The 15232-nt window shown below is 35.8% G+C and overlaps 1 protein-coding gene across 1 annotated transcript in view; it reads left to right on the top strand.

The window, feature by feature from the left end:
* INTS7 (integrator complex subunit 7) overlaps nt 1–15232 on the top strand; it is a 74357-nt gene that overhangs the window by 6059 nt on the left and 53066 nt on the right. The window contains exons 2-7 of the mRNA XM_006198745.4: nt 3993–4122; nt 5348–5494; nt 6625–6762; nt 10663–10709; nt 14360–14559; nt 15072–15194. Coding sequence (XP_006198807.1) covers nt 3993–4122; nt 5348–5494; nt 6625–6762; nt 10663–10709; nt 14360–14559; nt 15072–15194 — 785 coding nt within the window. The remainder of the gene's footprint in view (nt 1–3992; nt 4123–5347; nt 5495–6624; nt 6763–10662; nt 10710–14359; nt 14560–15071; nt 15195–15232) is intronic.

Below are 15232 nucleotides of genomic sequence, written 5' to 3'. Positions count from 1 at the left end.
TAGATATTTTTGAAAAATTTCACAGATGTTTCTGATGCAGAACCAGAGCTGATAAACCACTAGCCTAACAAAATGTTCTACACATTTTAAATGCAAAATAAATTTAGAATGGTGAATTTCACTGCTGCCAAATGGATTCTGACTGAATAAGCAACTTACAGACAACTTGTTTTAGTTCTCCCTAGTCTACCTGCATGTTGCAGCTGAATTAAGCACTGTTTAACCCCCAGCACTGAAAAGGAAGAAATCCCTTAACAGTGGCATTCTTAGGATCATTGGTCTTTTGATCATTGGTCTTCTTCCTCAGTTTGGTTGTAGCTGGCAACAGAAAGTGAATAACGCCTCTTAAACCCCTCTAAGAACAAGATCTGATTGGGCTGAGCATCTGTTTTGGTGCTTGGCTTATGCAGGAGTGAAAATTGGCCTAGAGCAAGCAGGCGAGGTACCCACTGCCCGAGCCTAGCATTGTTGCTAAATCATAGGTCTTAATGCCCTTCTCTCTTCTCTTGCACCCAAGCATCTGACCCTGACTTCTCATTTCCTCTCTCCTAAGGCATCCTAAGGAGATAAGAAATGTACTGTTCTTTAGCTCATTTAACTTAATGGCCCTGTTACAGGAATGAGGGTCTGCTTTATCTTAATGAAATAAAAGTTGACAACACTAGAGAAATCAAAACATTTCTCTGGCCAGATTCAAAATTATGGTACATTTTGATCCACTTTGGTGTATTTTAAATCAGCATGTTTAAATAAATCAATGTGGTCTGTGCTTCTGTTTGTCAAGCAAAAGGAAATCAAATCATACTGTGTTGAGGTTTCTCCCTGTATATGGACTGCTTTCTGCTTCACCTTTGTCATCCCAGCCAAGGTTAATTTACTACACACAAAACTTTCCTAGCCATTGCATCACCCAATTGCTGAGAGAGAGAAGAGGAGGAGGAAAAAAAATCCAGTCACTGTGGGTTTTCCGAGCAATCCCTTCCCCCAGCACACATTCGTAAGCACACATCTCTCCCGTCTCTCTTCTTTCACCTTAATCTCTGACTTGCCTTTTCTCTTCACCCCTTCCCTGTGTCCTTCACTGCCCTATCTGTGCATCCCTTGACCCCTTTTTTCAAATGAGGTCTTTAGAAAAACAATTTTAAGTCTACATGAGCCTAGAATGTCCCTGCTGGCACTGTGCATTTAGTGGGAAAAAGACTCCTATAGCTTCTAGTGACAGTTTTTGTATGTATGGAAGTTGGGAGGGTGAAAGGTGGGGGGAGAAAGGAGCAGGCAAAGAAAATATCTAAATATCTTTTAGAAATTAGAGTGAATTTTGAATTAATTTTCCCATAGGAACTTTTATTATCTATAAGTGGTTATTAGATTTTGGAGTAATTATGTGTGCTGGTAGTGCTTTTTTTTTTCCTGTGTGGAAATACATTCCAAGTGCCAAATAACTAACATGAGGACATTAATGGAACAAAATTGTAGAAACTGCATGTGCAGATTAATTTTGTGGTTGTCTTTTGTATTGAGACTCAGTGGCGACCAGTAAAGAGCCCTCTTTGGACTGGAAAGGAAAAAACCCCACAAAAGAAGAGCTGTGAGTTGAGTTTCATTTTGTCTCACTGAGGACTGTCGACCTGGAAGCAGCTCAATAGCTCTGAGGAACTGCTCCCAGGAAGTAGGGGGAGAGGCCAGCGTATATGATTTTGACTAAGGAGTATGTGCAGTCCAGCAGACATCTCGGTGTAAGGTGACTGCTAGTTAGAGGAACAGGTATCTCAGTTAATCATTTTAGTGCTTTTCTAAGTGTGGGAAGATGCAAGAATCTGGGTTCATAAATATTTTTCCTGAAACATAACTATCTGTTTTGCCTGTTTTCCCTAAAGCAGAGTGCCTCATCCTGTTCTTTGTCCTGAATTCCTCTCAGGGTGTACTATATAGGTCAGTGACAGTGGCTGATGACTTAACCCTTGTCATTAGCAAACTGAATGGCGAGCGACATTCTTTGTTTTACACCTCAGGCAAACATTTCCGTTGTCATTTTTTAGCAATGAGCAAACTTTACTGAACAAAGATATTCTAGGGCACTTATTGGTGTGCAGATGTAATCAGCATTTTGTAAATGGCAAAATACTAAAAGAAATATCTGAAGGTAATGTTATTCATTCTTAATGATTTTTTTAAAGATTAAACATTAATTCTTTGGTTGGTTTTAAAAAACTCAGATTCATTTAAGTGTAATTTGTGTATAATAAAATTCACCAAACGTATGCAGTCATGAAACCACTACCACAGTCAAGACATAGAACAGTTCTTTCATTCCTAAAACTTTCCCTGTGCCCTTTTGTGGTCAGTCCCCCACTCTAGCCCCTGGCTACAACTGATCTGCTTTCTCCCCATTGTTTTGCCTTTTCCAAAATGTCATATAAAATAGAGTCATACGGTATGTAGTCTTTTGCATCTTATGCATTAGCGTAATGAGTGAAATCCTCCCATGTTGCTGCATGAATCAGTAGTTGGTTCCTTTTTGTTGCTGAGTAGCAGTCCATTGTATGGATATATCACAATTTGTTTATTCATTCACCAGTTGATGGATATTTGGGTTGTTTCTAGTTTGGGGCTATTATGAATAAAGCTGCTGGGAACATTTGCATTTACAGATCTTTGTATGGATGTATGTTTTCAATTCACTTGGATAAATATTTAGAAGTAGGGTTGCAGAGGGTATAGTAAGTGTATATGGCCAAACTGTTTTCCAAAGAACTGTGTGGTTTCCCATTGCCACCAGCAGTGTATGAGAGTTTTAGTTGCTCCATATCCTCATGAGCACTTGGCATCTTTAGACTTGTTAAATTTTTTTGCCATTCTGGTAGACATTTAGTGGTTTCTCTTTGTGTTTGTTAATTTATATTTTTCCGATAACTAGTAATGTTGAGCATCTGTTTATGTGCTTTTATTTTTCAAATCTTGCCCATTTAAAATATTGGGTTGTCTCATTATTGAGATGTAAGAACCATGATGAAGTCTTTAATCAAATATGTGTCTATAAATATTTTCTTCCAGTATGTGCCTTGTTTTTTTATCCTCTTAACAGTATATTTTGAAGAGCAGAAGTTTTTAATTTTGATGAAGTTTAACTTACCACTTTTTTACTTTTATGGTTCATACTTTTTGTGTTTTATCTAAGAATTCTTTGCTTAACCCAAGCTTATAAAGAGTTCCCCTGTATTTTCTTCTATATAGTTTATAACTTTAGCACTTAATATTTATGTCTATGGTTCATTTTGAGTTAATTTTTCTATATGGTGCAAATTAAGGATTGAATTTATTTTTTTCTTTTCCTTTTTTTTTGCTTATGGATCTAGTTGTTCCAGAACCATTTGTTTAAAAAAGTGTTCTTTTCACATAGAGTTATCTTGGCCCCTTGGCCCCTTTGTTAGATCATTGATTTGAGACTTCCCTTCTTTCCTAATAAAAAGCACTTAATATCAGGAATGTTCCTTGAAGATCTGCATTAGCTACCTCCCACAGGTTGTGCTTTCATTTTTGTTGAATTCAATTTCACTTCTTTCACTGATTTCATCTTCTTATTGGTTATTTATAAGTATATTCGTTAAATTCCAGATATTTGGGAATTTTTAGATATTTTTCTCTTACTGATTTTTCATTTAATTCCATTATGGTCAGATAACATATGTAATACGATTTCAGGCCTTTTAAATTAGTTATGGCCTCAAATAGTCTATCAGCTCAACCTTTTAAAAAAAATAGTATCTTTTTTATTATTCTATATCTGAAAGTGGTGCTTTATGAAATTACTATTTCATATACCATTTTTATTTTTAAAAAGGTCACAACTGTACATTTCCAAAATTGTTAAGAATGATTGTTATTTTACTACGTAAATAATTTTACTGTGTCATACTCTGTTGGTATTTGCTGTCTTCTGTATTGTAGTCACAAATTTATAAGCTTTTCTTCCCTTTTTGTATTTTTCATAGGTCTAAGGTCTGGTAAACTTGGTGAACAGTGTGAAGCGGTTGTTCGCTTTCCCAGGCTCTTTCAGAAGTATCCATTCCCCATTCTCATCAATTCCGCATTCCTAAAGTTAGCTGATGTTTTCAGAGTTGGGTGAGTTTTTTTAAAAAGCCTCAGTGTTGTAAAGCACTTTGTTCGGTATTTCTTTGTTTTACATTGTGGTCTGTATTCTCTTTGCCTTTTAGGACTTCCACATAGTTTGTTACCATTTTAGTGGGCACACATGCAATCTGCAACACTTTTTGGTGTGAAATTTAACTCATTTTAAGTAGAAATGAAGAGTGTAAGTCAGAGAGTACTAATTTCTTTGGGAAACAGGACAATGCAAATTAAGACAATCTTGGTATATTATCTTTTACTTTGGAAATATATGTAGCTTTGGGCAGATTGTTTTGAGAAGTTTCTGATTTAGTATAACAGCTTATTTTGTAACACGAAATTACATGTTACATGAGATTACATGTTACATGAGAATACGAGTCACTGAAAAGTGCCTGAAACATGTAAGCAAGCACTGAATAAACACATACTTCTTTTTTCTCTCTGCTGTTCCCTCTCCCGTGCCTTCCACCGGTTCGTGCACTCAAATGTGTTTATACATATACACACCAGATCAGACTTGGAGAAAAGATGTAGAATGAGCTTGAGAGAGGAGGAAGACCATTTGACCTCTTGGTCTTGGTTATAATATGATTGGGGAGATTTAGTTTGGCTCCAGAGCTTCTGTTTACATTATTGCTGTTTTGGTGTCTTGCCACAGGACTGCGGGCATTGCTAAAAACAGCTTATGGTTAGTACTCATCTCAGGACATTTGGTCATCTGCATCCAAGAGTTCCACATCCACAGGTTCCATGAACCACAGATCAAAAATATTCAGGAAAAAAAAATTATGGAATGTTCCCAAAAGCAAAACTTGAATTTCCTCCTGTGGTGGACAACCATTTACATTGTATTTACAACTGTTTACGTAGCATTTACGTTGTATAAGGTATTATAAGTTATGTAGAGGTGATTTAAAGTATGTGGGAGGATGTGCAAGTACTGTGCCATTTTATATAAAGGACTTGAACACCAAGGATTTTGGTATTGGGGGTTGGAGGTCCTGGAACCAGTCTGCCCCATCCCCACTGCCCCACCAGTGGATTCCAAGGAATAACTGTACAGACTTGAAATCTTTAAGTGGTAAGACAGAGAATAATAAGATCAAAATACATTGTCCTGTTGCTAAAATTTAATATCATTAATATTGCTTTGATTTCTAATTAAATAGTACTTTCCTCAATTGGTAGAATTAATTTTCTCTCTCGTTTTTCATAGGAACAATTTTCTGAGGCTCTGTGTTCTTAAAGTTACTCAACAAAGTGAGAAGCATTTGGAGAAGATTCTAAATGTGGATGAATTTGTAAAGAGAATTTTCTCTGTGATTCATAGTAATGATCCTGTAGCAAGAGCCATCACACTCCGGTATGCTCTGTCACTCTAATGAGTCACCGCAAGATTATTTGAGTTGTAATTATGTACCCAAAAAAGGCAGTATACTTACTTTTATCATTTTGCATATCAAGAATTTATTTTTGTTTTTTCTACTAAGACTCAATGCAAAAATATAGTTACCATCCCAATCTGTAAATGCTTTGCAGCTAACTATGTGGAATACTGTTTTGGCAGCTTGTGTTTGAACTATTCCTCTTTATAGGTAGATGTTCTGACCTGATAACTCAAATCTGAATACGGCTTAGCCTCAGTTTATTTTGAACTTTTACCCTCCTGACCTTGTTCTTAGTGTTTCATGTCAGTTCTCTGTATTAATCCTTGGTTACGTGCTCATTTTTGTGTATAATAATTTATATCCGGACTCCTTGGAAAATGCCAGATATGACCATCTTAGTTTCTTCAGCCTTTTCTTTTCTTTCTTGGCATTAAACATTTAAAAAAAATTTTTTTGTTAGAGTTCTACTTTGTAAGCCTTACGTCCAGCTTGAACCTTATCGTCTTTTTAGATCTATTATCTATGGAATCATATGTTTAATTTTTGGATTTTTGAAATTCACTTTTCCAAACTCCCCCTTCCTCGCCCTTGCAGATTCTGATATGAGCCCCAGAGGGCATCCTCTACCTCTCTTCCTTTGATGTTGAGGGGAAATGAGAAAATCATGGTACCAGTATTTACTGATATGGAAAAAGGACTGGAAAGTCTTATATTTTTACTTTCTGGATCGGCTTAATAGCAAAAATGTTGGACTCTTAATGCTTTGCTAAAATGGACTTCTTTGTATAATATTGGAAAATTGATATGTTGATGCCTTAATAATTCAAAAGTTTCTTTTCTGGGCTGTTTGGTACTTGGCATGTACTTCAAGATGATTTTTTAAAATTTTTGCTAATGTTAGATAAGCCATGTTAATTTTTCTGACTTACTGAACTACAGAAAAGTGTTCGCATCTGAGTCACTGCTTGATTCCTGAAGTTGATACTTCATTAACCTGAGATTTATGGCATTACCTACAAGCTTTAGTTTTGGTAATCTTGCTGCTGCTTTTTTGACCATGAGCTTATTGTATTTCCTTCCTTCTTGGGTTTCTCTGTTTATGTAGGATGTTGGGCAGCCTGGCATCAATAATTCCCGAGAGGAAGAATGCTCATCATAGTATTCGTCAGAGTCTGGATTCACATGATAATGTAGAGGTTGAAGCTGCTGTTTTTGCTGCTGCAAACTTCTCTGCACAGTCAAAGTAAGCATAGGCATTTTATAATTTGACTTCCCAAGAGGTTTTGAAGGAGTAACTCATTGATATATATATATAAACACTAAAGGATACAGAAAAATTTAAATGGCAGGGTATACTTTCCAAGAGGGTTTAATCATGTTGGGAAAACAAAACTTAAATCCATAAAACAGAAAAGCTAAGTACAGATGTTGGCATTAACTGTAAATGAAATTAGAGTTTCCAGAAAGACAGGATCAGCATAGAATTAGAATAGCTGGGGAAGGCTTCATTGGGCAGCTGAAGCTTTGTCCACTAAAGAGCCTTCCCCAAACATATGCAGTCCTAACACAAAATTGCTGCTTTTTTTTTTTTTTTTTTGTCTTCAGTTTAGCTTTTTGGCATTTGGCATTAGAGCTATGCACAGTATTGACAAACACAGTAACTTGAACTGAAACCAATTCTAACCCATTTGGAATGTCATATCCTAAACTACTATCTTACAAAACAGTATATATATATATATAATTTTGGGGGGATGAAATGTTATAGTGATTATATTACTGTGTTTGGCTTGCTTGACTATCCTCTCTGTTATTCCGTTTAATGACTGATATCAGAAGTACCATTGCTTTCTGGAGGACATTTTGGTAATTTGTATTTTGCCTTACACATGTACATCCCTTTGACCTAGAAAATCCACTTGAAAGAATTTATCCTGAGGAATCAGCAATGTGTACTGACATTTGCTTGTAAGGATGCTAGTTATAGGGTTACAGTGACCAAAAAAGTTATTAGCAACCTAAATTCCAACCAGTGTGCTTTGATAGATATGATCATACAATGAAATGTTTTATCAGCTTTTTTAACAAATATTTTTAGAAACATGTTTGGATGAAGGAGGGATAAATTAGGAATTCAGGATTAACATATACACACTACTATACATAAGATAGATAAGCAGCAAGGACCTCCTGTATATTGCAGGGAATGTATTCAGTATTTTGTAATAACCTATAATGGAAAAGAATCTGAAAAAGAATAGATACGTATATCTATAACTGAATCACTTTGCTGTATACGTAAAACTAACACAACATTGTAAATCAACGATACTTCAATAAAAAATAAAAATAAAAATTGTATTTGGAAACAGGTTACATAGTAGCTTATATGATATTGAAGATTTGTTGAAAAAGGTGTATTTATGGAATAGAAAAAAGACTAGAAGGATGTATATAGAAGTATTGTCTCTGGGTGGTAAGCTGGTATCTTATTTTTATTTTATATTTTTATAAATTTCCATATATCCTGCTAGGAGCAAGTTTGGTTGTATAATTAGATGACTAATAAATGTTATTTTTTTAAATAAAAAATAGTATTTCCATTAAGAGCCTTTGCTAAATTTGGATGGGACTTGAAATAGTTAATCACCGATGGTCTTTCTTCATATTTTAATTATAGGCATCTTCATCTCTTCAGTTGCTCTTATCAAACTTTCAGAATTTCAGGATTACTCACTGGGAAAGGAGAGTAGGGAATAGAAAGATATAGTCTTTAATTTAATGATCAAAATTAGTAGGTGTGGCAATAATTGAGGAAGAGAAATATCCGAGTAAAGACAATTCCTATTTGCTCTTTTGAAAATTGGCATTTTTTTTCTTTTTGTGAGTCGCTGATATTGAGAAAGCTTTTTAAAAATTACGTTTATTGGATAGGAGTTCTATCTACTGAACAGTTACTATCTGATCACCATTATCAAGGTGTCAGTACTTTAAATCTATTAGATTAAGTATATACTTTATGTACTTGCAGTAGCTCCAAAAATGGTTTTCTAAATTTAGTTTCTAAATTTAGAAATTTGTGATTTAGTGACTAGATTTTATTTTTGGTTCAGTTTTTCTCTTGTGTTGTCATCAGAAACTAATTTTATCAGCTGTTGAATATCAAAGTAACATAGAAACAATGTGAGTCTTCATTTATAGAATTGAAGACAAACATTTAAATTGACAATTTGTGTAGAAGCAATTTTTAACATACCAGGCTTCAATATTTGTGATATTTAAAAATAACAAATTAGTGCAATTGGAAAGCCTGAAGCTCCTATCTAAGTGTATCAGAGTGTGAAATTAAGGAAATACATCTTTTTGAGATAGCATTTACCTCTTCCCCCAGAAATGATGACCTGGCTTGAGATCAAATATCTCAGCCAGTAGGATTTTTGTCTTAGTATCTCTTATCAATTTTGGATCTTAAACAAATTAAAGTAACTGACCAAATAAGATCTTAAGAATTTATTTAATCCTATTTCCACCTGTCTACTACCGTAACCACAGGTACCTTGTCCTGGAAAAAGTTTTAATTTTAAAGAGCTAGTCACAAAGCAGGAGTTGCAAACCTGGGTGCCTTTAGGGACCAGGGAGGCATCATCAGTGGAGCGGTGCCCTCTAGTGATGACTGTGGTGAACTGAAAAGCACACTCACCACCATCTAAGTGGTAGGTGCTCCTTGGTACCAGCCGATGGTAACAGTGCAGGACTGTATGCCTAGTGTTGTCAGATCTGATTTTTTGAGGGGGCAAAGGTGGAGCTGTGGAGAATCTGGAAAACCAGATTATTCTGTTTAGTCTCACTGTATGAGACTATATATTCTTATTTTTTTAATAGTCTTAACATATTCTTAATGCTGACATTAAGAATTTTTAAAAATATTATTAGACAAAATAAGAAAGAAAGAAAGAAAACTTCAGGCTTTAACTTGAAGCTTATTGGCCCTAAAGGCCCATAAAAGATTTTTAAACTTTGAATTGTTATAAAAGTTAGTGAAGAAATACTTACTGAATATTCATCATGTTCATATGCTATTTTAGGGACCTGGAATACAGGAGTGGAAAAGATTAATGCCCTATTGTTAGGTAAATGACAGAATTAAGTAAACACAGAATAGTTTCAGGTACTCATTAATGTTTTGGAAAAATAAAACAATTTTGCAATAAAAAATAAAACAATTCTGTCATTGTGATGATGACCTGAGTGAGCTGCTTAGGTAGAGTGACTAAGGCAGACCTCACTGAAGAGGTGACATTTGAGCTGAAACAGTGCTGAAGAAGAGGTAGCAGTCTAGAGGAAGGATGTTCCAAGCAGAAGGAATAGCAAGTACAAGAAGGCTCTGAAGTGCAAACAAGTCATCTCTACGTACCGAATATACTTCTTGCCTTATACCCGAAAGCCATTCACAACCTACTTTTTCTTATGGAACGTGAGGCTGATATCTTAGAACAGTGGTTTTCCCTACAGAGGGGAAGTAATTCATGTCTTATGTATCATTTATCATGGTTAAAATCATAGTGTCTGTATCATGCTTGTTTATATTAATGTTTTATCCCAGATATTCTTGTTAATAGCTTTTGCAACATTTTGCGTTATTTCGGTGGCAACAGACTCAAAAGTGGCACCTCAGAAAATACACATATGTAATATTTTTTAAATGGCTAATTTTAAATAGTTTGGCTTTTAGTAAGATTGTACCCATATTTCTTATATTTTGTTGCTATGTAAGTAAGCATCTTGTATGTTAAAAGCTTTTCTTAATTAAAAGCATGTCCTAAAACATAGACTGAGGTAGTGACCTTGAGTCTTTCAGTGTCACTCAGTGATGCGAAATTCAACAGTACTCATAAATCAGAGGCTCTTTCCTTGAAAACTATGAGAACAGTATTGGCATAAGCCCACTTGCTGGTAGAGATTTTTGGTTTCAGTTGTGTTTCTTACCCCATCCCCAGCACCTGACCTTTGGAATATTAGTTACTATTTGAAGTGTTGCTTTTCTCCTGTGCTGACTGTCTTCTGGTTTCTTTGAAGTCTTTAGAAAACTAAAGCAAATTAAATTTTTTGGTTTTAAAGTTTTCACTGTTTTCTCTTTCCAAAGGGATTTTGCTGTAGGAATCTGTAACAAAATCAGTGAAATGATTCAAGGTATGTATACTTCATTTAATAGTATGAAGTGATTTAATGGGATTTTTTTATATATATGTAATTTTTATAGATGTATAGTCAGTTTACAATGTTGTGTCAATTTCTGGTATATAGCATAATGCTTCAGCCATACATGAACATACATATATTCATTTTCATATTCTTTTTCACCATAAGTTATTACAAAATATTGAATATAGTTTCCTGTGCTATACATTATGAACTTGTTGTTTAACTATTTTATATGTATATTAGTATCTGCAAATCCCAAGCTTCTAATTTATCCCTTCCCACCCCTTCCCCATAAGTATTTATTTATTTAGTTAGTCAGTTATTAAGTACTTAGTATGTGCTAGTCACTAGTCATTCATTTTTTTCATTCAAATAATGGTTATTAAGTATCTTCTAAATGCCAGAACTATTCTAGGTGCTTAGGATACAGTAGCGCACAAAACAAAGTCCTCGCCCTCATGTAACCTACGTTCTAGTGGTGGAAGGGGTGGTGGAGGCAATAGACAAGTGAATGTGTGACGTAACAGGTGCTATGGAGAAAAAGTTAGGTAAGAAAGACAGAGAGTCCCCAGAGGAGATGGCAGAGTGGAAAGGGGGACATTTCTGTTTTCTATATTGTGATCAAGCAAGACCTCTGATAAAGTGGTATTTGAGTGAGAAATGCACATGTACAGGGGAAGAACACTCTGACCTGGAGGAGAGCAAGTGCTGCTAGGAACTCTGGGACTCTCTTCACTCTGTGAATATCTCCAGGGTCTTCCAATTGCAACTAAAATCAAATCCAAATTCCTTTCTGTAGCCTGCAAAGCCCTAGTTTTCTAATCCCATCTTCCATGCCATGCTTCACATGTGTTACCCCACTTACCCTCATAATACTCATAAAAGGACACTTTGGGGTATAGCATTGCACAGCTGTAGAGAGCACCACTTTCTTTGTATTTCTCTAAATGGCAATTCTTTGAATTGTGCAACTTGGCAGGCTTGGAGAGGTAATCCTATTGTGTCTATTTTACAGAAAAGGAAATGGAGCCACAATAAAATCATTTAATTGAAGACCAAGATACAGTGATTGAGCTTTGTCCTGTTCCCCTCTATTTTCTTTGTCTTTTTTTTTCCCACCCCAGAAAAGGGATACCCTGCAGAAAGCTGTCATTAAAAGGAAGCATCACTCATTCATTGAGCAGGTTTTTATTGAATGCCTGCCATATCAGACAAAATCTTGGCAGGAAACAGTTGTCACACTTGAACTGAGATAATTCAAGTAGAGTTTAATGAAAGAACCATTTACAAAGGTGTGGGCAGGGTAAACTAGGAGATAAGGTAGTTCCGTACCCGTCTGTGGTGCAGGAGAGGGAGTGAGTGGTTACCAGAACCTGGCGTCATGTCAAGAGAGCCACTTCGAAAAACTGACCTTCAGTGTGATGTGACCTGATACGACCCTGCAGAGAAGGAACCAAGGAATAAACACTCTGACCTCACTCTTCTTTTCCCATCTGCTGGGGCTCTCCACTGACTTAACCCAAACAGGGCAAATAGGAAGGGAGTTGATGTAAGCTATACAGGTGAGCCTCCTGGGGTGCTGAGGATTCTCTGTAAGTGGTGGTTACACGGGTATATTCTTATGTAGAAATTCATTAATAGCATATTTAAGATTCATTATTGTTTTGTAAGTTTTATTTGTAAAAAAAACTCAAAGCAAATGGACAATAATTAAGAGGTAGAGTGTGGTAAAGGAGAAAAGCACTGGGGTAGGTGGGTAGGAGTCGGGTCAAGGTGGAGGAAGATTGGAGACCAAGATACAAAAGTGGGGGGTGAGTTTTAGGAATAAAGAAGTATCCTTATATTTAATTTTGACCTTTTTTTTTTTTAAAGAAAGATACATGTTAAGGCTAGGATCATCTCCTTATGTTAATTTTTTAATCTTTTTTTCTTAAGAATAATTTTAAGCTGCTTGTGTTTCTGCAAAGTAAAATCTTGAGTCTCACTAAACCTTCAGTAAAAATGTCTATAAACTCAAAGAATCTCTCTGACTACTGGATTGAGAATAGACTTGCAGAGAAGGGAGATTTGAGACAGCAGTCTGCCATGGGGAAAGGTCTAAGAATGGAAAATACTTAGGAGACTTTTGCAATGATCCAGTTAAGAGGTGGTGGAAATGGACCAGTGTGATAGCAATGAAGGAAAAAAGACATAGTCAGATTTGGGTTATATTCTGAAGATAGAAACCAACAAGATATGTTAATAAACTTGGATATGAGTGTGGGAGAAATAAGGGAATTGGGGAAGACTCCAAGGTCTGAGAGCTGTAATGATGGAGTTATCATATCCTGCAATGGGAGAAGTTTGGAGGGGCAATTTCATGGCGAAGGTCAAAAGTTCTCTTTGGGGCCTATTAAGTACAAAATACTTCTGAGACTTCCCAATGGAGGTGACCAGAGGGTAATGGGATGTACAATCTGAAGTTCAGGGGGCAGGGAGGAGCAGGGAAGGTGGTCTTTAAAGGCATATAACTGATAGTAGAAGCCATGGGACTGTATCAGCTCACTCAGAGAAGAAAGTACTTAGGGTAAGAAGATAATTTATTACCAGCCCCCAGGAACACCAGAAATTAAAATGTGGATAAAAGAGGAGAATACCAAGAGACAGAGAAAGAACAGCCAGAGAAAGGACAAAAACCAGGAAGAGTGTGAAAAAGCAGAAGCCATTTAGAAAGAGTTTCAAAGATAGAATGGTCAGCAGGGTCAAATGCATTCAGTCCTTAAGGATCAAAACAATAACATAAGCATGATATGATCCTGCAGAGAGAAAACCAGGGAGGCAGATACTCTAACCTAATTCTTCTCTCCCATCCCCTGGGGTTCTTTGCTTTGGCTAAACTCAAAGGGAAACTGTAGGGTAAGGGAGTTAGTTGATGTCAGCCTCTCGGATGTTGAAATGCTATTATGTATTCACATTAATGGTTATTTCAGAATGGCAAAACCAGTGATCTGCAGAGATAAATTAGCTTTTGGCATTTGTGTAGTACATTATGATTGACAATTTTTTGTTGACAATTTTTTGTTCACTGTCACTGCAAAACCATGCTGTAGAAGAAAAGACTTATTTATTTAGCTCCAGTGTTGAATAGGAAAAGATGCTTTGGAGTTATCTCCATGGAGTTCCAGCTGTGTAGGCAGTAAAGAAAGGCATTGCTACACAAAGTTCAGAGAACTTCAAAAACACTCCATATGCAGTTTGTTCACAACCTGATCTTGACTTAATATTGAAGGAAATAATTAAAATTGTAAATAAAATCAAATTGTAGCTGTTGAGTATATGTGTATATGTATACACATATCTGTATATCTTTTTAGTATGCTGTGAGAAGAAATAGGCAGTAAATATGACTGCTTTCTACTGTGCCTTTTCTACTATCAGCATGCAGCTTTATAATCACCCCAAAATTAATGTTAAGGTAAACACTTTTGAAAAAAGCTGTTGAACTTATTGATTCACTCTAGTATAATTATCTTTAATGTTATAAACATAATACTGTATGTTTTTAAACGGTCCTTTTACTAATTGAATCAGACCTTTCAAATGTGAAATATGATCAAGGATGGTAATCAGAAATCTCTGAGCATTCTTTGTGCATCTAGGTTTAGCCACACCAGTAGACTTGAAGCTGAAGTTGATCCCCATCCTGCAGCACATGCACCACGATGCAATCTTGGCATCCAGTGCTCGTCAGCTTTTACAGCAGCTGGTCACATCCTATCCTTCCACCAAAATGGTGATTGTTTCCTTGCACACTTTTACTCTGCTGGCAGCTTCGTCTTTGGTTGATACACCTAAGCAGGTAATTTCAGTTTTCTTTAAACTGCCTTTTCTTCAGTAAACTTATGTATTAAGTATATGTTAAAAAAAAAAAGCAACCTATATGTTTTGATAATACTAAGATCCTTTTAGGAGAGATATATATATTTATAGGTATAGATATATACATTAACATAATATCCTTTTGCTTGCTTTTTCCTTCTCTATATTCAAAGTACTGATTTTGGGGAACCCTTGAAGAAAATGAGGTGGGGGTGAGGTTACATAGCAGAGCATGGAATTGGCAGTAAAAAAAAAAAAAGGAAGAATTGAGTGTTAAAGGCCGGGTCTTGTGCTAGAACCTTGCAAGATAAATGATGGTATATTTTTATACATGAGGAGAAAGAGGCCCAAACATGGGCACATAGCAAATGAATGACAAGGCTATAATTTGACCTGAGCCCTGTCTCAAATCTAAAGTTTCACTAAACTACACTGCATCCCTAATGATAATTTCAGTGACAGTATTCATGGAGTGACTTACTTCCTTTATAGATTCAGCTTCTATTGCAGTATTTGAAGAACGACCCCAGGAAAGCAGTAAAGAGACTTGCTATTCAAGATCTGAAATTACTTGCCAATAAAACACCACATACTTGGAGTAGGGAAAACATTCAGGTATGTAGAACTTTGAACATTAATATTTTATACAGAAA

This window comes from Vicugna pacos, chromosome 23 (assembly GCF_048564905.1).
Source record: "Vicugna pacos chromosome 23, VicPac4, whole genome shotgun sequence".
NCBI classification, from domain to species: Eukaryota; Metazoa; Chordata; class Mammalia; order Artiodactyla; family Camelidae; genus Vicugna; species Vicugna pacos.
Note: the sequence above shows the minus strand (reverse complement) of the source record. Positions and strands in the feature narration are given on the sequence as shown.